Source organism: Trametes versicolor, assembly GCF_000271585.1.
Source record: "Trametes versicolor FP-101664 SS1 unplaced genomic scaffold TRAVEscaffold_7, whole genome shotgun sequence".
Taxonomy (NCBI): Eukaryota; Fungi; Basidiomycota; class Agaricomycetes; order Polyporales; family Polyporaceae; genus Trametes; species Trametes versicolor.
Window position 1 is genome coordinate 309,655 of NW_007360327.1, and position 20,332 is coordinate 329,986.

Consider the following 20,332-nt stretch of genomic DNA (forward strand, 5'->3'; position numbering starts at 1 on the left):
TTGCGACAAGCTCGCACTGGCCCTGTCGGGCCCGCCGGGTACCTGGCTCGCCTCAACGCCCCTGCACACAACGACGAACGCCTACAACTACGCGGACGCGACTCCAAAAGCTCCAAAACGCCTCCGAGTCCTCTGTGCCAGCCGTCGCGGTGGTATAAACGGCTCCGTTCGTCCACATATAGGCCGCGCTCGGCACGAGCTATATTCGTTCCTGGATCGGTTTGGCAGATTGGCCTGCCCGTCCGCCGCGCGACCGCACACCGTCTGCGCAGTCGACATGACGATGCCGAGACGCCTCACAGCTTTTCCCATGCTTCCATCCCACTTCCATCTTGCGAACACCTGCAAGCCGAGCGAGCATCACACTCAACTGCCTGATCGCAGCGGACGGCGGACGCTGTTAATTATAGCCACCAAGTACGAAGCACTAAATATACATACAGCACGACAGCAGCGACACGAGGGAACTTTCGTGCTCCGCACGCGTACGAGCCTTCGGAGAAGGGGCTTGCTTCAAAATACAAGAATCGGATAGGTATGTGTGCCCCTCGTATCTCCCACCCTTCTGCATGTCTATCCACAAGATCTCGAACTTGATCAGATGTACATGGGCTATACGTCCGCCGTCCGCGTCAACGTCTCTGCCGCGACGTGGGCGGTGGCGTATCTGTGTGTTTTGACATGGACTAGCGGCGCGCCTGGCGTCGCGCTCTTGCCTCTTGACGTGGACACTGTCGCATTCGTATTGGTCGTTTTTTTTTCGTCCTAGGAGGCTCGCCGGTCGGTGTGGTGGTTTTCGTACAGGTCTCCTCGTACTTACAAGTTTACAGGGCGCGCTGCGGCTCGCTTGCACGGACATACAGTACATATATCATCTCTCGCGTCGCTGCTGTCGTTGTGGTATATTTAGTGCTTCGTTCGTGATGCCTATACTTAATTGTACTGCGATCCTCGCTTGGCTTGCAGGCGTTTGCAAGATGGAAGTGGGATGGAAGTAGGTTCGGACCTAACGAGGTCGGGCGTCCTCATACTCCTGGTACAGTTGTAAAACATGGCTATAAATTATAACCACACTTTTTCAGGGTGTTTTCTCGTCGGTGTGTCTACAACGCACGATGGCACTGTGCAAAATCTGTTTGTTTCCCATCGGCGTCCGGTGGACCGGCAGCACGAGGTAAAGATGTTGAGCACTCACACTCAATAGGCAGCGAAGGTGTTGCAACATCTACAAGTGCTTGCGAAAATGTTAGACATCTTCACAAAACGTCTCAGACCTCAAAATTTGAAGGGTGAGTACATCGAGTACGGTTGCATAACGTTCACTTGTTTTTGGAGCAGAACAACCCCGACAGAATATATGTTTTCGCTGATGATCGCCTCGGGCGAGGATGCCAACTTGGTACCATTTCCAACGTGGCTGGTACCTTCCCCGATTCTCAGAATATATGAAAACTCGACAGATCGCGACCTCGTAGAACAAACGACACAGGCGAAGTACTCGCCCAGGCCGAGATGGAGATTATGGCGGACCGGGGAGGAGATATATGCACTACGAAAATGAGAAAAATCAAACCCCATTCGAAGGACCATCTATTTAATGCACCCCTGCTACGAACCAGAGCCTGGTCCGAACCTACTTCCATCCCACTTCCATCTTGCAAACGCCTGCAAGCCAAGCGAGGATCGCAGTACAATTAAGTATAGGCATCACGAACGAAGCACTAAATATACCACAACGACAGCAGCGACGCGAGAGATGATATATGTACTGTATGTCCGTGCAAGCGAGCCGCAGCGCGCCCTGTAAACTTGTAAGTACGAGGAGACCTGTACGAAAACCACCACACCGACCGGCGAGCCTCCTAGGACGAAAAAAACGACCAATACGAATGCGACAGTGTCCACGTCAAGAGGCAAGAGCGCGACGCCAGGCGCGCCGCTAGTCCATGTCAAAACACACAGATACGCCACCGCCCACGTCGCGGCAGAGACGTTGACGCGGACGGCGGACGTACAGCCCATGTACATCTGATCAAGTTCGGGAACGTATCGTGCACGTCAAATGCGCCGCTACGCGCGCGCAACAATGGGGCTGGGTGGGGTGGGTAGGCGTCGACGACTGAGGCGAAAATGAGGTGGCTAACTACAGCTATCACAACAACAACGGCATATATGTATCGTATCGTAACAACATCGTGAACGGCATCGACATCCGGCGGCGACGACAGCGGGCGGCGCGCCCTCCCCCGGCGCCATATAGCCAGCCGCCGCCGCACATCGCCGGGACCTAAATAGCGTAGCGGACGGGCGAACGAAAGGGGCGTATCAAATGCGAATGCGGAGAGAACGGGGTGGAAATACACATGGAGGGGCGCGCGGCGGGCGCTGTGGGTAGCACAATGAAGGGTGGTATAGAACGTGGGGGTGGGAGGGCAAGTGCACACAACAGGGGCGGACAACGCAAAGCAAAAAGGAGCGCGGCGAGGCAGGGGCGGGAAAGGCGGGCGGGCGGGGTCAACCCGTCGACGTCCCGCTACTCGGCGTGCGTCGCGCGGGCTGGGCGGACGCGCGCTTCTGCTTCTTCACGAGCTTCGCGTGCCGCTCCTCGTCCGTCGGGCGCCCCTTCGACGACGGCAGCGTTCGACTTCGCGTCACCGTTACGATCGAGCCGGATCGCGATGGCGGCGTTTCGACCACGGGCGACAGCCTTTCTGCCTCGCCTGCCAGCGTCGGTGATTTCTCTACATCATGGTGCGTGTCAGCCATCCCGCACAATGGAATCTGGTAGGTTAAAGAATGCTTACCTCCCGATCGTTCTGTAGTTGTACGCCGCCTGCCGATCTTCTGAGGCACATCGACTTTGCTGATTAGCTTCCAACCCCCCAGTTCCTCGTCAGAACTTGAGAGAAGGTCGCTAGCTTCCGCCATCGGCACCGTCACAGAGCTGTCGGTCGGCTTCGTCGTTGGCGGTGGTGGAATGTCGAGCATGAACCAATCCTGGTGCGCGATCAAGAATTCCAGTACGTCCTGGCTCAGCTGATGTTCGTGCGGATTCAACTCGTGGCTTGGGTGAGCGATGAGCGCCGGACGGAAAATCACCGCCAAATCTACCGTACGCGATGGGCGTCAGTTGCGTAAGAACGCCGGAGGTGGAGATGTACGCACTCTTCGCGGTCATAAGGTTCTTGTCCGATTTCCGCGCGAAGACTGAGAGGAGATCGAGTACGTATAGCAGCAGGTACTGATTTGCGCGGGGCATCGAGCGGATGAGACGCTTGTACGTCGCGATTACTTCGTCTTGACTAAACGGCTTCTTTGCTAAACTGGACATGTTAGCGCGGGTTCGACTACAGGCGGTGGAGCTGGCGGACTCCTCACCGAGAGCGTCTCGGAACTGAGGCGAGTCAGTGACGGGTTGGAAGGGGGTAAAGAAGGCTGCTCACTAGGTGGTACATGTCATGGGGTATCACGGGTTCCTGCGCAGAGTTCAGAGGGAGGAAGATCGGCCGGGAGAGGCATTCTACTCACAGGCATCTGAGTGAGGTATCGTCGAAACACGCTCGCGACGTCATGTGTTGTATAGTGCTCCTTTTTCCAGTCAAGGTTCTTGCCATACTGCACGGCTTCATCTTCAGTGGTCGCACAGGGGGGGATACAGCGGGAATACGCACTCGTGGAGGGGCTTCGAAGGCGGCTTGCAATTCCCTCATGCGCTTGTTTGAGCCATTAACCCGGAAGGTACCTTCTACCTCCGTCGCTGCAGTGACTTGCAATGAGCACTCCAACCACACGAGACGTCAGTGGCACGCATACCATTCTCCTTCAGATACAGCCCGCTACGATAGGAGTTAAATCGACGCTAGCGGGCGGGTGGCACACGGCTACGCACCATTTCGCGACGACGACAGGTATATAGCCCCACACGTAGAGCTCTCCATTCGCGTTCGCGGTCGATATCTGCACGCTTGCGTACTTGAGGCTCTCCTTGAGCGGCTTTCCGAAGACATTATGCTCTCCCTCTGCGCCGCAACCCGTCAGTCACACGCCGGCCATACTCGCCCACCCTCCGCCCGCCCCAGCGCGGGCGACGACGACGGCGCCGTCGAGAGCGAGACAGGAGTAGAGTAACGCACCTTTCTTTTCCTCGGTCTCCTTCCTGATCTTCTGTGCGAACGTGAAGTGGTTCCACCACGCCTTGAGGCTCGCCTTGGTCGGTGCACCCGAATCCTGCGAGCCAGGCTGCTGCTGTTGCTGCTGCTGCCGCCGCTGGAAGGCCTCGTACTGCTGCTGGAGCTGGCGGCGCTGCTCCTCCTCGCGCTTCTGGCGCTGCTCCTGCTGCTGCGGGGACATCTGCGCGGTCGTCATCGGTTCAGGCGGGGGCTGGGGGGCCGCGGGGGTAGAGGGAGTGGTCGCCGAGGTCTGGGACGGTTGCGGGGAGTGCGAGGAGGTGTGAGGGGATGATCCGGACGGGACGGTGGGTGCGCGCGCACAGGGGTCGAGGGTGTTGGAACGGCGGCGGGGGCCCCGCGCGAAGAGGCCGAGGAGGGGGAAGGGGAGGGGTGGGCGGCGGGTGCGAGCCTGAGACGCCAGCGCGGCGCAAGACGCTGCGGTCGCGGGGGAAAGGGGATGCAGATGCTGGCTTGGGCGGTGGAGAGAGCACGGCCGACCCCGGTGGCGATCGAGTCTGTGCGGCGCCGCTGGGGAGAGTCCTGCAGGCTCCGGAGCGTGAGCGTGCCCGTCGTCACCGTACGAGCGCGGAAGTCAGATCGCGATGATGATCCCGGCGCAGCGTCTCCCTCCGGTCGTCGTCGGTTCTGCCTCTGCCCGTCTCGTCGTCCAATCTCTCCTCTGTCCGTATGCGACTCTGGGCTCCGTGCTGCTTCAGGCCCAGCGGCGAATCAGCGCCCTGCTATCTTCAGGAGCCACCGACGTCAGCTAACACGTTCCGCCGGCAGTTCGTTCACTCGATGAAGGCGCAGGGGTCAAGCAGCAGCGTTCGAGACTCGGTGCAAGCAGAGTTGAAGGCTGGAAGATCGACAGGAGAGAGGGCTCTGACGCAGAGGAGGGCGTGTGGGACGCTGAGGAGCGACGGCGGCAACGAAAGACTCCGGGAAACGGGCTAGTCTAGCGACCACTCCACAACACCAAGAACTCTGGAAACGCTGCCTGTGGTGGCGGAGACGAGTGCAAATTGTCAGGCACGCGGTCGTCCACCCTCCTCCGTAAATACGTCGTTCGTCCACCCCGCTTAGCCTCGTTTCGACTCGGATCTGGGGTGATATGCTGTGTACGGCCTGCACGGGGCCATGTGAGAAGATACCCGAACTCTACTTTTATGGGCGGCCCACACAAGAAGATGCCGGTAGGAGCTCTTGACAAAGAACTCCTCATGAGACCGACGTAACTGACATAATATCCCGCTAGACGCAACAGGGGTTCGTGTAGCGCATATCGTATACGACGCTGTACGTCTGTACACCCAGCAACTATTTACGATGCGCGCATAACGGGGAGCATATGATTCTTGGGATCTACACAGGCACTCCACGAGCTTCTCCACCTGAGTAGCACTTCGACGCTCCGACAGCTTCGAGAACTATGCATGATGCCTCCGAGGGCGCAGAGAGCATAGATGTGGCTCGGGATGTCATATTGCGACCTCCAAATCCGGCTGCGGCGAGCATGTGCCCACGGGTCTCACACTCGTCGTGGCGCCTGACCCTATAGCTTCAGTGGCACTCGTGCGGGGTTGGACACAGCCATGCCTAGCGGGGCCGTTCAGATGCCCACAGTACGACGGATGTGGCAGGACTGGAGTGGGAGGCGTTGACGTTACCCTGAGTGTTCACTACGATTTAAGCAGCAGTCACCCCAGTCTGTCATCGGGGAATATATGCTCACGTCCAAGAGGGCGGGTAGAGTTTTATCTGTGCTGCTTCCCCGAGAGTACCGGCTTGAACTACACGAGCTCTGGTTGTTGAACTGGTGCCAATTGCAAGTCGGCCAGGCCGAATCCAGGGAGCTCTGCAGGTTTGTACTGCGCCTATATGGAACGTAGTGCTCACGAAGCTGTGCAACAACATAGTACAAGGATGGAACGCACCACCGCAGCGAACTACGAGAATATAGCGCTCTAACCAGCCTGTTCAGACGAACCACCATCCGACCCGGGCCCGCGGCGCGAGCTACCTCCCTCACTCCCAATCCCCCCAGTAATACACGCCTGGTGCAGCGCCTCCATCGCTGTGACCTCCTCCTCCGCCGTCAGCCCCGCCAGCCCGAGCTCGACGCTCTCCTGCAGCGCCGCGCTCAGCTCCGGCTCGACCACCACGCCCACGCCCTTCTCCACGAGCAGCGCGAGCCCGTACGCGATGCGGCCGACGCAGCGCGCCTCGTAGCGCGTCCCGTCTGCGTTCCCGCGCTGCAGCACGCGCGCGAGGTCGCGCAGGAGCGCGTGCAGCTGCTGGCGGTCGTGCGGCGCGCGCTCGTCGTCGAGCCAGTTGAGCGTGGGCGCGAGGAGGAGCGCGACCGCGCACGCTTTGAGGAACATGTCGGAGAGGCGGTGTTGCCGCGAGGCGCAGGCGAAGGAGATGACATTGCTCACGGCTGTGGGGAGAGTCAATAAGTACTGCGATGGAGTATGGGTTGGAACGGAGCGTACCTGAAGGGCAGTAGAGGTACGTCCATTGGTGGGCGCTCTCCCAGAGCAGGTTGAGAGCGGCACGGCGCAGCCGGAACGGCTCGTCCTCGCTCAAGAGCTCCGCGACGCCATTCAGCACCGTCCGGTACAGCTCCGGGTCCTGCTCGTCCGCATCGCACGCTCCCATGCAGAGCTCCCAAAGAGTCCAGAGCACATCGATTGCCCCCAAGTGCGCGGGGTTGTGGTCGCGGGGGATGTACTCCAGCAACTTCAGCAGCATGTGCACGCTCCGCTTGCGTGTGCGCTTCGGGAGACTCGCGCCCACGTCGCGGAGGAGCTGAGAGCAGACGCGCGAGCGCGAGCGTACGAGGTCGACGAAGGTCTTCAGCGGGAGGTGCACGTTGCTGGCGAGATCGGTATAGACGAGCATGGCAGCGTGATCGGGAATTAGCTCCGGAATGAAGGGCACCAGAGTGTCCAGGGTGTCGTCGTCCGTGAAGCTTTGAAGGATGAGTGAATCCAGACCAGTGCCTTCAAGTCGAGCGCATCCTGTTCGCTAGCCATGACCGCGTGGTCGCGCTCGCTCCAATGCGAGTAGTTCGGTAGCAGAGTAGGGCTGGCAGAAAACCACACGCTCATGTCTAGAAAGCGTGAATTTGCCTTATAGAACCATGCCACAAGATTCCGCTTGATGCGGACGAAGAGCCAGGATTGGGGGGACTTGTAGGAGCAGCGGATGTCGAAAGCAGGTGTCAAGGTGGTCGCAGCGTAGAATATTAACGCAACGGCGATAAGGGCCGTCACGATGGCTGCTACGGTGGTCTGCAGCAAGAAGAGGAAGTCGATAAGCCCAACGAAGAAGAGGACGAGGGAGATTTGCAGCAGGAGGGGAAGGAGAGCCATGATCTCCGGGACGTGCCAGGCGACCATGCAGTCAAACCGATGTTGGCGTAGGCGGACGTTATCTCGCGGCGAGAGCGACACCGCAGCCATGTATTCGCGAGTCCACTGCTTGACGATGATGGCAACTAGGGCAGAGAACAGAGAGAAGACAAGACTGGAGAACCACAACGCGTTGATTCTGACGCTTTGGCTTGAAGGCTGAAAGTTCGTATTCGTTTGGAAGCTCGGAGGCTGGGTGGTAGCATTGGCTCCGGTTGCCTGCAACGAGGCAAGCTGCTGGCTGATCTGCAGGAGAACCTGCATTGACGCTTGTGTAGGATCATCCTGCAACAGATGGTACGCTTCGATGTTGAATGCGGTTACTATTGCAGAAAAAAGACCAGCCTTATGTCCCGGTATGAGTGCATGGCGGTGAGCATGCCGAGTTTGTTCACTTACGAAAACGAGCAGCGTGTCGATCTCTTCTTTCCAGCCGCGAACCATGGCCTCGTCGTACGCTCTCATTCGAGAAGCATATACCGACCAATCGGGAGTGAAGTCGTTATAGTCTTCCGGGAGCAGGCGACGAGGTAGTTGCTCGAAGGACTTCGCACTCTCGCGCGAGTAGGTACTGGATGCCGACGAGTTGACCATTTCACTTGGGGGTTACAGGCTAGGAGACGCTGTCAAGGTGGTGGTGGTGGCGGTCCAAGAGCGAGAGCACCGCCTGCACATGCGAGAGAGTTCTGATGCTGTCGTGCATCATCCTGGATGGTTCTCCGCAGGCTGGCAGCGGTGGGACTCTGCCAGGAGAAGGTTAATCACTGCCGGAAGCAAGCTGTGGGCGCTTGTCCAAGAGGGGAGTGCAGACGCCCGCAATATGAGACGCGGACACGTGACGATACGCGTCGCAGCCACGCGGTGGTTGTTCAACTTGGGCGTCTGGTCGAGAGGAACGTTGTCCTTCGTCCTTTGTCACTTCTTCTCCTCCATCTCTCTCCCCAGCCTTCCTTTCTCTCTTCTCTCAGCCTTGCGCTGTTATAAAGCGACACCATGTTCAAAAGCATTCTCCCCTCTCGCAGGATCCCCGCCGCCGAGTTCCAAATGCTCACCACCCCTACCGACCCGATGGAATCCGAGCCAAACGGCAAGGAGAACTACTTCACCTACAACGGCGCCTCCGACCCCAATGCGAAACCCCGGACAGAGAAGAGAAAGAAAGCCAAAGGCAAGGCCCAACAAGGCGACGAGCCGCTATCTGCTGAAGACTTCGAACGCTTGCTGGTGAGTTGACGTCTTCCTTTCCTCTCGAACGCTCGTCTCTGCGGATGCTACGCGAACTCGGCAACACCAATCCTTGCAGTCGCCACAATAAACCTCTACCCTATGGTTATCTAGTAGTGCGGAGACCAGAACGTTCCGACGAGCGACTCGCCTCACTGGTGGCTAAGAGAACCATGACCGTAATACTGATGCCAATTATTCCACAGGATGACCTCCAGATCCCAGCCACGCTGCGACCAAAGCTGGCCACTATGGACCCGTCAGTGAAGGCGGCCTTTCTAAAGTCCTCTCACGTCCTTGCGGAGATGAGGCCACCTGCATCGGCAAACCCGCCCCTCACGCCTCGTGGCTTGCGCAAGGCCCACAGTAGCGAGTCCCTCGCATCCATGGCTTCTCCGCGGCCCAAGAAGCCGTCACTAGAGCAATACGACCTCTCCCCCGCTCCGAGTCGCCGTTTCGTGTCGGGACACTCGAGAGGAGTGTCTATGGATGTTCGGCGGCAGGCCTTCGACACCGCGCCTATCCCTGTTGCCCCTCTGAAGACGAACAAAGACAAGAAGAAGGCCGCGGTGATCACGCCGGAGAAGTATGTTGGCATACTTCTCGGCCACTCCAGCACCACCCTGGACATCGAGGTGGTGAAGAAGCTTCGGCTTCTTCTCCGGAACGAGTCGGCCAGGTCAGTGCATATGTATCATTATGCGAACCTTTTCTCATCTTTAACAGTTGGACGGATGTTTTCGTGCGGGCGGGCGGATACGAAGCCATCCTCACCCGTCTCAACGAGATCCTAGATGTGGAATGGAGGTAAGATAGCCCAAGTCGCTCACACTTGTATTCAGGAGGCTCATTACAAATGCAGGGAGGAGCAGCACGATGACCAGATGCTCCACGAACTCTTGCGATGCGTGAAGGCCCTCACGACATCTTCTGTTGGGTGCAACGCTCTCCGGGCCATTTGTCCAGCGCCGTTCGACAAGCTGGTGACCCTCCTGTACTCGGACAAGAGGCCAGGGGAGATAGGGACGAGGCAGCTCATCGTCGAACTGCTCCTTTCGCTGTTCGACCTATACCCGCTGGGCTCGCTGCCGTCGAACGGCAGTCCAACTGCGGGCCTGTCCCACTCGCGTTCAAAGTCCGCACCCTGGGAGCTCTCGTCGCCTTCACTCGCTACCTCAAGTAGCCTCATCACCCTCCCTCGACCACACCAAACGCTCTTCTCTCTCCTTAAGGCGCTTCTCCTGACTCGTGCGCCGCCACCGAGCGAGGCCCCCGGTACCCCCATTGAGCCACATGCGTTCATTGAGGAGCTTCATCGACCAAGGATCTACAAGACCTACCTGCAGGAGATGAGCGACGTCTGCAGGGACTACTTCTGGGTGTTCTGCCACCCGAGCAACACGATCTGGGACCTCTCGGAGACGGATGAGGCAAAGGTCGAGAAGCCTCGCGCCCCCGGTGGTATGACGGGTGGTGTGGAATTCGAAGCGATGTGCTACATGGTAAGTGGAGCACAAATAGATGAGCATCAGCGATATGAGTCTAACATGTTGTCGTAGACGATGCACCTGAAGTTCGTCAACGCGATCGCGAGCTACGCACATGCGTTGAACTTGCCGAAGGAGCACGAGCACTCGGCATATCGGTTCCACCACGACATGTTCCAGTCGGGTGTCGAGCGAATCCTCTCGGTATGTCGCTCTGCCACCTCAGACACGCCTAGCAGCTCATGGTTATACAGATTGCGCGGAAAGCGTCGACGACTTACTACCCGACGCTGCACCTCGAGATCGCACGCTATGTCTCCGCCGCAGGCCGCTCCGGGCTCGAAATCCCTTGGAGTCTCTCCCGCATCGTCGGCCAGCCGCCGACGGGGATGCGCAAGCTACACGTCGCGCCGCCGCCTCCCATGCACTCCTCGCGGAGCACCCCCACTACGCCAACGAAGCAGCGGTCGGGCGGGTACCTCCCCCATCCAGTATACCCCGCGCACCCGGTGGCGTACCCGGCGCGCGCAAGCCAGACCGCGCTGGCCGCGGGCGGCGAGCAGAGGCCTGCGGTCCCCGGGAGCAGGAAGGTGACGCCGATGTTCAACTGAGCGTCGGCGCGATGTTGGTTGGTTTGGACGGACTTCACGAGATGATGACGATCAGTAGACGGCTCCGATGAGCCTCAGTTACGATGTGCTTACGCATTCCCTTGTTTGTATTGTGATTTTACGACTGCCCGGCCGATTCTGTGCTTGTACGTATGTATGTTATGTATGTCTGCGGCAGGTTGCGGACTGCAAGCCTATGAATGCTACGTGTTCACGCTCTACGAAGGCTTTACTTGATGGCATGATGACCATCGTCGGACCGTACGTACGATGTGCTCCTTTGAATCTACCGTCGCCTTGGAGCTACATCTTTTGCATTTCGCGGCCTTCGCGTTGTCGTTTACGCCTGTGCATCATGCCTTGCATCGACAGTGAGACAGTGTTCGATGGCTATATTAATGGTGGCGTCAGCATATAGCTTTAAAGGCCGTAGGGTTACATGACCGGATTCGGACCACCGGACAAAAGGAGGACTAGCAAATGACCCTTCTTGCATCTATACGCTCCGCAGACAATACATGGTACATACATGATTATAGACTTGACTTACACGGACGCACTAAGGACGAGTTCCACTCCCGCTTCCCCGATCCTGCGCGACGTCGACTGCCCCCAGACAGCAGGTCCCTTCAAAGACAGCTCAACGTGCGACAGGCATCCTCCCGCCCCTGGCGATCGACTCGCGACGACGTCCATCAGCGCCTTCCACGCCGGCTTCTCCAGGGTGATATCCTGCAAGACGAGTGTCTGCAATTGGGTGCATACGGGGTCCAGCCGATCTGGCGCGAGCCCCAGGATGAGGCCGTCCAGCATCTCGGTGTTTATCCCCTTGACGCGCAGCGTTTGCAGGACCGGCACCGCGGCGAACATCTCCGACCATCGCTCCCGCCCGCGTATAGTAAACCAGCCGTCTATGGTGACGGTCTCCACGAGTGACGCGTCGAACGGCCAGCGTACGAAGAAACGCTCGTCCGTCGTCCTCCAGTGGTGAGTGCTGACCTGCAGCGTTGCCGCGGCGCCATCGTCAGCATCGCCGGTGCGGTATGCACGCAACATGTTATCACGGTAGCTCGACGAGAGCTCGATGCGCCGCAGACCTTCCAGTGCCGCCCAGCGGAGCGGATCCGCCCACTCGCGTGCAGGGACGAGGTCCGAGAACGAGTCGTTATCCCCACGCCAGGAATATGGCCACGGGCGATCCCGGGTCCCGACCGCGATTTCCGTGTGTTGAGAGGGGAGGATGAGAGACGGGAGCAGCGCAGCGATGCCGCGTATGGGGTAGCTTTCCACGCGTAGGCTCTTGATGCGCGTGAGGGTCACTCTGCGTGCGTCGCGCGTGCCCCGTGGGTTGAACCAGCCGCTAATGGTCACCCGCTCCAGGAAGGGGCTGCGTCCGAGAAGACTGACGAGCGTGTAGACGTCGTGTAGCGCGCTGTCCAGGTTGATCTCCGTCAACGCATTGGGTCCTTTCGGGAGCCAAGGCAGGAATTCGCCGAAAAGCTTTAGGTATCGTAGCCGCGGCACACCATCAAATTCGGCGGGACGGCTCGCGGGGATATTGAATGTCTCGCGGGGCGGGAGCCGCTCGATGTCCACTTTTTCGAGCAGCGGCGCGCGGGTGCTCGCGATGCGCCTCATGACAAAGTCGAAAGCGTGCGACTGCGTAACGCTGGCCTTGAAGTGGTATGTACGGCCGTATTGCGTAAGGTACGCCTGGAAAACTTGATTGAACACATGTTTCGGATTTGCTAAAGCCTCCGGAGTAGTGTGGATGAAGCTGTGCAGAGGTAGATCCTGGGACCGCTTCAAGAAAGTCTTCACGGCGTCCAGATTGCTGACCGCGATGTGCGTCCAGAGAGTGGGCGTATGCAATGCAACGTCACGCCAGTACCGACAAACATGCGTGATTTCCACCAGCCTGGCATTTGCTTCGGGGGCGGTATCGACGGTATCGATCGTGTGCTCGAAGATGAGCTGCAGCAGCTCTGGCGGAAGGGTATTGGGGGATATAACGCGATCTGGGGTGATCTGGAGCTGCGAAACCTTTTCTGGAAGGATGCACTGTGCAGGGTCCACGTCTCTTTGTGCCGTTTCTTCGCAGCCGTGATGGGGCGTCGGAGAGGCCGTGCAAGCCAGATGCACACCTGCATGATTGCTTGGGGCCATTTGCCTGTCGATCTAAGCGAGCGTTCAAGACGGCATTGCGGCACTATTAAGCAGAAGATTCACTCGCCTGTCCGTTCCGATGAGATATAGACATGCTTCCTGTGCCGATGATGTGGTCGAAGGTGGCCTGTGTGTCGTGGTGGGAAGAAGAAGCTGACGAATGGCAGCGTTGCTGCAGCGTTCAAGCGCCCGGAATCTTTCGGGACGTGCCGATCTTGCATAGATCTTGCAGTGCGAACATAATATGGGCTCGAATATCTCAACGTCACCTTCCTTCAACCTAACTCAAGTGCTATTAGCTATACGGAGTCGATGGTAACTGAGGAGGTCCGGCGCACCGCTAAATACTTTAATAGTACTGTTAACGTGAAACGTGCGAACAATGAACCTCAGGCTACCGAAGCATATCCCATCGACATATATCATGACTCATTCGCGACGATACTGTGTATACATGACAAGAAATACGGAGAAGAACTTGTACTAGCCAACTACACCGACGCATGTGGCTACCGGCACTGGACTCGAAGTTGCGAGCGTCCCGACTACATCAGGGCGAAGCGTGAGTGAGCTTGAACGAGGCCTAGGGGGACCAGACCGTTCAGCATCGATCAGAAGCACCCGGAAAAAGAGCCAACACACGTACCCTTAAGCACCAATGAGGTTGAGTGCGTTCCTGGCCCGGGTAGTGAGGCCCGAGCGCGCGACCGTCTGCCTGTCGCTCTCCTTGTTCGCCCGAGGGTAGGTCTTGGGCTGCACCGTGCCCATCTCTGCGTCGCTCAGCGCCTTGTCCGTCACCAGGTAGTCCCCGCTCCAGATCTCCACAACGCACGTCTTGCGCGAGAGGCCGTCGCCGCTGACCGCGGCAACGTTCCGAGCCACGCTCGCCGAATCCATCACGAAGAACATCTCCGCCCGGAAGTTGTACACGCGCTGGTAGAGCATCATCTTCTTGCCTGGCGCGACCTCGACCGTGACCGGCTTCGTCTGCGTCGCCGTCGTCTCGTCCGCCGAGAACGTCTTGGTCTTGGAGCCGATCGTCATGGTGAAGTCCTTGAAGGAGGCGACGAGGGGCACGCCGCCGTTAGTCACCTCCGAGCCTTGGGTGACCTTGAGCTCGGTCGTGAACTGGTGCGTGTGCGACTGCGCGGAGCCGGTCGTGTTCTCCCAGGAGCCTTTCAGCTGCCAGGTCATGTCGGTGCAGTAGACGTCGGTGGCGGCCTGCAGCGCCTCGACTGCGTGATTGTAGTAGATCGCCAGGAACTTCGTGTTGACCAAGGCGTCGCCGCCGGCCGGCTTGACCACCACGGCCTGGGAGAATCCGGTGTTCTGATCATGCATATGTATCAGCATACCATCGAAGCTTGACGGGGGGCAATAGAATAATCCTTACTACGTTCATGATGGCTTGCGTGAGGGTCTCGAGAGCGGGTAGGCGTAAGAGTATCGATGGACGTGCTGCGACAGAGGAGGGGCTGTTGCTGCTGAGCGTCGGTGAGCCCGGGCGCGGTATTTAAACACATCCCGAGCGGGCCTGTCCCTTGCATGGTCAGTGCTCTCGGGACAATTGGTGCTTGCTCACCGTTCATTACGTCTGCTCAAAGCGGCATCTCATGAGCGGCGTCTGAGTGCTACCGAGCAGCCCAAGTCAGACGACGAGAGCGCACGAGAAACCAGGAGTCCAAATCCCGTCTACAAGCGGGGTGCTGGAGTCCAGGCAACGTGTACGTATTCGGGCGACGCTACATATGCTTCAGTGACATGTGCGGAGAAGGGAAGGTCACCGTGCGGGAGTCCATGAAAGGAGATTCGCTATATGCAGCGACGGGGTTCAGAGGATAAGGCGGCCATGCTTATTCTATGAGCAGGCCAGGTCGATTCGTGTAAAATTTGAGGCTTTCGTTTCCGCACAAAGATGGCGGCGGCGGCGGTTGCGTAATATGGAGCGAATACCGAGGGTCAGACGACGAGAGCGGAATGAGTGTCAGTTCCCTTAACGGCGAACGACCGGGAGGCATGGGCGGCGTCTTGGCAGGAATAGGCATATCGAGTGCGAAAGAGGGGGCTTCGGAGCAGTGCCACAAGCAGTCTGGTTGGGACTCCAGGAGCATGAGTTGTAGCTCGCTACCTGCAACCGCGGTATTTAGCAAATAGATCCGGGAGGAAACGAAACTACTCAACGAGCACCAACTCGAGCTTGCACGAGCATTTGCAATTGCCATTGCTGAGCTATAGAAGAGTCGATGCATCAGATATCATCCCGTCAGTGCAACGTGGAGAGCTGTGGAGGGTAGCTCAGAGTCTGCGGCATCCGCTACGTCCCGGCGAGCTCACGATCGTCACAGGAGTACAGCGTGGGGCCGTCGCATTCCATGGCAAGAGAGAAAGAGAAGGAAATACTTACCTCGGCGGACTGCGTAGACAAAGCATGAGTGACATTACGTCAGTACGTCGACTGGAAATTTGACGAGGCACGATGTCTCTGTCCTATAGCGTGCGGTGCCTCATCATGTTCGAACGTTACGTTGTAGACGTGTTGGGCTCAATATTGCAGCCTCATTCCCTGCATAGCACCAGGAGTTTAGCCGGGCCACTCGCCGCATCAAGTTGAGAAAGAAAGGGAAGTATACTGGCAGATCATCATAGCCCGACCATCACGCTCACGGAGAACATAGTCCCGAATCCAAGATGTATGGTAGGCAGTGTATGGTGGTGTAAGGTGACGGATGATGGTATGAGCAATGGTGGTGTAAGGTGACGGATGATGGTATGAGCAATGGTTGTACAGCATGTGCAGACGCGCAAAGACTAGATGAAGGTGAGGTGTGTGGGCAAAGCGTGCCGCGATCTTCCACGCGGATAGATAGATGTAGAGGCCGGGAAGGGAGCATTATGTACTGGGAAGTATGCGTACTCTGATGGAAACAAGGCCACCGCATTACCAGATGTACATTGCCACATTGCCACGCGGTTCAAAAAGGGACAAACGTTTGACAATGCATTTACGGCGCATGGCCGCACTGCCCGAGCGTCGGCGGACCGGCAGGTGCAGGCTGGGTCATCAACTATGGTGACGGTCAGCAACGCGTCAAATCTCTATGCTGCATGGGTGCAGTATTGCTTACCACGATGGTCTGGACGGTGGTGTAGGTGGCCGCGATTACGCCGAACACCATGAGCGCGATGTCCGCAATCTTCTGCTTCCGCGTATGCGCGCACGCCTTGTAGTGCAGCATCGCCGGGTAGACATAGCACAGCGGTACACTACACATCACACACATAGCTCGTCAGCATTCGAGTCTGATTTGTAAGGGAGAGTGTACACACCAGGCAAAGCTGCCGATGAACGAGACGAACTTGTCGAGATCGGCGGCACCGAAGTAGCTGAGCCCGGCGCAGAAGATCGCGACGAGTAGCCGGAAGAAGTTCTTCTGCCACTTAACGACGACGCTCTGCTTCCCGCTACGCTCGAATATGCCGTTCTCCATGATCCGGACGGCGGGGAAAAGCTGCAGCGGGACCGACAGCAGGATGGCAAGCGAGTACAAGAATTGCACCTGTAGACACAACATGTGAGTAAACTACCGGGACGTTAAATTTTATGGAAACACTTACGGCTTGGGTAAACTTGCTCGTCGTGTCGAGGTTGACGATGACGACGGTCTGAACGTTCGCACCAAACGTCAAGTACGACATGACGCCACCTCCGCAGAACAGGACTACACGGATGCAGAATCAGCGAAGATGCATGAGTTGTACGATGCCACGACTTACCCATCAAGAACAACATGACTCCCGTGAGCACCTTTGGGAACTTGCGAGGCTCTTTCATGGCGTCCGTAATGGGAATGACCAGACCGATACCCTCAAAAGAGAAGACGGCGGTTCTAAGCAATTGCATCAGTGTGTATCGTTCAAAAGGCGGCATGAGACGTACCCAATCAACAAGGGCCAGTCTTTCGAGTTGAACAACTCGACATGCGCATGACCGTTCTTGGCCATGATAACAGCCTCACTGCCGAAGATATAGATCAAGCCCGCAAGAATGAACGCATCGGCGACCAGAGCAGTCGTGCTGAGCTTCGCGAGGTTCCGGATGAGCGCTAGGGGCAAGAAGACGATCATCTGCAGGAGGATGAAGTACTGGATGCCGAGAAGTTTCGCGCAGTTCGTGATACCCAGGACGAAGGACTGTAGGTTCTCAGATACGAAGATGATGTATGCAGAGACGAAGCCAATTTGAGAGACGGTGATGGACGTGAGGATTGCATAGCGCATCCAAGGGCCGTATAATGCGCCACCAATATCTGCAAAAGGATCAGCGGTCGATACTTGCCCCATACCTTGAGTTGTACATACCGCCGAAACTGCCAGAGACTACGAACTTCGTCTTGACTAACAGAAGGAAGGAGTACAGCGAGATCAACGCGATGAAGGTCAGAATAGCGCTCGAGAACAGAATTCCGCCGTTATAGAATCTAAACAAAAGTCAGGAATATGCTCAAATCACTGGCGTCGCCGCCACTTACGCTTTGCCAAGGAACAAGATACCAGTCCCGACGAACGACTTTAACAGCTACAACGATGGTGAGCATTTGCCACATGTGGGACCTCTTGAATGCGTACCATGAGGACAGCATCAGTAACAGAAGCATCTCCATGCGGTCCCAGACTAGACATGCGTCTGCGCTGAGACTTGGAGCGGGTCCTACGATTATGCGGTCGTTGGAGCAGCGGGGACCGCTCGGTTGCCTTGTGACCGTCTGAAGACGGAATCGGAGCTTCTGTTAACAGCGGTGGCGTCTCGCCGATGCCATAGTCGGAAGCTCCCTCCAGATACTCAGGAGTCTGGACACGCGACTCTTCATCATCTACGAACTCTTCTTCCTCAATTTCCTCGAGGTCTTCACCAGCCTATGCGAACAGGTCCATGTAAGCAAGCGCGGGGTATCAAATGCAAGGCAGAGATACGCACAAAGTGGCCGAAGATGTACAGGAACTCGATAAAATTGCGAACCATGGGGCGCTGCACCGCGCCTTCGGGGTCGCGAAGCATCACATAGTTGCGGCGGAAGCCACCTGGCTCATGCAGGTGTTCGAAGGCGGGATGCGGAAGTTCCGTGCTGGTGGACCCGGCATATGAATTCGAACGCGGGCGCGCGGTTTGCCGCCTCTTATCTGCTTGCCACTTGTAGATGCTGTGACTGGGGACGAAGTTAGCACACGTTCACACCCCGTGTAGGCGCATACCCCGATAGGCCGAGCCGCAGTGTGCACTTTGTACTCACGTAACATCGGCCCCGGGGGCGTCGTAGGGCACAGGGAACGGGTCGGTGTCCTCCCTCTCGACATGGATATGAGAAGTGGAGGAACGGTTCGAGAGGATACCCGCGTGCCCAGTGTCCGATCCTCCACTAAATGAACCGCGTGCAGGGTGGTCGGGGGTAGCGGGCCTGTTGTTCTGCCGTTCCTCGCGCGACACCAAGTGCTTTCTCACGATTCTTGCCTTATCCTCGTCGGTCAGTTCATCCAGGAGGTTGTCGCCCTGGCCGCTCCCAGGCGTCCCTGAAGCGGGACGGCGGGCGATGAAGTCGCCTGCTGTAAGTCGAGGGCTCGAGGATGAAGCATCGCCTCCAGGTAATGGAATATATGACGAGCTCCCTGTTGCTCTAGGGGTACCTGACGGGGTGCCACCAGCGCGAGGAGGGATGTTGGCTGGAAGTGGAGTGCCGGCGTACTGTGCGCGCAGAAAGCGTGGACTAGGAGAGGCAGATATAGGCGTGCCAAAGTTCGGCGGAGTGCTCTCTGGGTTTGCCTGCTGCGCCTGTCGTGGACTGGGGATGTCGAAGGGCTTGGAAGGTGAGGACATCGTGGTCGGAGAACAAGTGCGATGAGCCTCCTCCGGGTGCATCGTACGTATCTGGGGTGCGCGCTTCTTATAGACGCCCGCTACCCGCCGGCAAAACGGGCAGGCGGTGACTCGGATCCGCGCTCCGACGCACGGTCTCCTCACCAACGCAGCCAACCCAACTCGTCCAGGTTCGTACTTTCCCCCAGTCCACCACGTCTCAGGACGCGCGAACGCATCGGTGAACAGCGATGCATGTGCACCACATAGAAATCACTGTTTTCACAGGAGGGAAATGCATGCTGATCTCGTCGTCAGCTTAGGAGGGATTCCTAGACACTCTTCGGGGCCAACCGTAAAGGCCGAGGGACTGCCTAGGGTTGTTCGATGACCAGGAGGGACGAAACTCTTCTCCTCAGGGGAGCATGGGAAAAGCCAACATAGCCTGTTCACCACCAAAGGAGGATTCCTTCATCAAAGGTACGATAACTGGAGAATTTGTCGAGGATGCGTTTGGTTTATCAAGTCTTTCCCAGCAGATTCCGGAGAACGAAAACAGTGTTTTCTATGCATTGTTATACACACATCTTGTTTTCATTTCGCGGGTCTTCAAATGTCGGCGGATGTTTGTGTTCCCGACTAGATTGAGTTGAACACGGATCAGCGCCAGCACCGAAGCTCGATCGGCCCCAATTGGCAGAGGTTGTCCCCGAGGCAGGTCACGCAAGTCCACTGCACAGGCGCGGCGCGGAAGCAGCGTTGCTGTACCGGGCTCTTCCCCCGTGTGGTGCGCGGCGAAGATGTTTAATCTCCTCGCCGCACCGCCGACACGAGCATGTCGCGTTTACATAAAGGTATGCATGCCCTCCCCGAGGGATGTCGCTACTGCTCTCCAGGGCCATTCCATCCCTCACCGTGCTCGGGCAAATAGCGCTGGACGCCATGGCCACTCTTTCTGACACCCGCTCGGCCTCTAGGATCAAGCGCAAACCGCCGCCGGCGTTCCCCTACTCGCCCAAGTACCCCCTTCCGGACCCCACCGATCCGTTCGCGCCCCTCCAAGTTTTACGAGAGCGCGCCCACTCGTCTCAGAAATATGGCGGTACCAACCCGTCCACTTCTACGCCGACTCACACGCCGCCTATGCCAGTGGACCATGTCCGTCTGAACCAGCACGCACTACCCGACCTCCCCTCGCTTCCCCGAACCGTTCTCCACGCGGCGAGGAGCATTGACGCACTCGACCAACTGCGAGACGGCTACCACTCTGATTTCTCCAGGCCACCGCGTCCACCACGTGCGCGGACCCGGCCCGCGAGGGATTCTACGTCTTATTTCTCGGACGCGGATATTGGCTCCTCGTCGCTTCCGACGCGCAGACCTCAGGAGCGGGATCAGGAAGCGTCAGAGAAGC

At 57.8% G+C, this 20,332-nt stretch overlaps 7 protein-coding genes across 7 annotated transcripts; 1 reads left to right on the forward strand and 6 right to left on the reverse strand.

Annotated features, from left to right (window-relative positions):
- Positions 1-2,047: 2,047 nt before the first annotated feature.
- Positions 2,048-5,502, reverse strand: TRAVEDRAFT_29393 (Rho GTPase activation protein). Its single transcript, XM_008040907.1, has 11 exons — positions 5,425-5,502; positions 4,134-5,362; positions 3,890-4,019; positions 3,814-3,836; positions 3,672-3,757; positions 3,529-3,615; positions 3,444-3,476; positions 3,379-3,394; positions 3,166-3,318; positions 2,805-3,107; positions 2,048-2,741 (listed from the first exon to the last, which is right to left on the reverse strand). Exons 2-11 carry the CDS (start codon positions 4,363-4,365, stop codon positions 2,515-2,517), a joined length of 1,290 nt encoding a protein of 429 aa, XP_008039098.1. The 5' UTR covers positions 4,366-5,362; positions 5,425-5,502; the 3' UTR covers positions 2,048-2,514.
- Positions 5,503-6,133: 631 nt separating this feature from the next.
- On the reverse strand, positions 6,134-7,070 carry TRAVEDRAFT_20902 (uncharacterized protein; the record flags this gene model as incomplete). Its single annotated transcript, XM_008040848.1, has 2 exons — positions 6,134-6,606; positions 6,662-7,070. The coding sequence occupies 2 exons, from the start codon at positions 7,068-7,070 to the stop codon at positions 6,134-6,136; spliced, it is 882 nt and encodes a 293-aa protein (XP_008039039.1).
- Positions 7,071-7,315: 245 nt separating this feature from the next.
- On the reverse strand, positions 7,316-8,068 carry TRAVEDRAFT_86954 (uncharacterized protein; the record flags this gene model as incomplete). The annotated part of the gene is made up of 2 exons (XM_008041298.1): positions 7,316-7,927; positions 7,982-8,068. Coding segments are annotated over 2 exons (699 nt in total), but the record flags the coding sequence as incomplete, so codon positions are not given.
- Positions 8,069-8,575: 507 nt separating this feature from the next.
- On the forward strand, positions 8,576-10,904 carry TRAVEDRAFT_168855 (uncharacterized protein; the record flags this gene model as incomplete). Its single annotated transcript, XM_008041299.1, has 6 exons — positions 8,576-8,806; positions 9,013-9,485; positions 9,533-9,613; positions 9,669-10,308; positions 10,366-10,497; positions 10,548-10,904. 6 exons carry the CDS (start codon positions 8,576-8,578, stop codon positions 10,902-10,904), a joined length of 1,914 nt encoding a protein of 637 aa, XP_008039490.1.
- Positions 10,905-11,450: 546 nt separating this feature from the next.
- TRAVEDRAFT_48274 (uncharacterized protein) lies at positions 11,451-13,070 on the reverse strand (the record flags this gene model as incomplete). Its single annotated transcript, XM_008041077.1, has 1 exon — positions 11,451-13,070. The coding sequence occupies one exon, from the start codon at positions 13,068-13,070 to the stop codon at positions 11,451-11,453; it is 1,620 nt and encodes a 539-aa protein (XP_008039268.1).
- Positions 13,071-13,718: 648 nt separating this feature from the next.
- On the reverse strand, positions 13,719-14,939 carry TRAVEDRAFT_168860 (uncharacterized protein; the record flags this gene model as incomplete). The annotated part of the gene is made up of 3 exons (XM_008041300.1): positions 14,653-14,939; positions 14,464-14,554; positions 13,719-14,399 (listed from the first exon to the last, which is right to left on the reverse strand). Exons 2-3 carry the CDS (start codon positions 14,470-14,472, stop codon positions 13,719-13,721), a joined length of 690 nt encoding a protein of 229 aa, XP_008039491.1. The 5' UTR covers positions 14,473-14,554; positions 14,653-14,939.
- Positions 14,940-16,147: 1,208 nt separating this feature from the next.
- On the reverse strand, positions 16,148-18,939 carry TRAVEDRAFT_125459 (uncharacterized protein; the record flags this gene model as incomplete). Its single annotated transcript, XM_008041301.1, has 10 exons — positions 16,148-16,334; positions 16,398-16,627; positions 16,686-16,789; positions 16,845-16,957; positions 17,008-17,377; positions 17,430-17,548; positions 17,600-17,646; positions 17,697-17,984; positions 18,046-18,274; positions 18,359-18,939. 10 exons carry the CDS (start codon positions 18,937-18,939, stop codon positions 16,148-16,150), a joined length of 2,268 nt encoding a protein of 755 aa, XP_008039492.1.
- Positions 18,940-20,332: the final 1,393 nt, after the last annotated feature.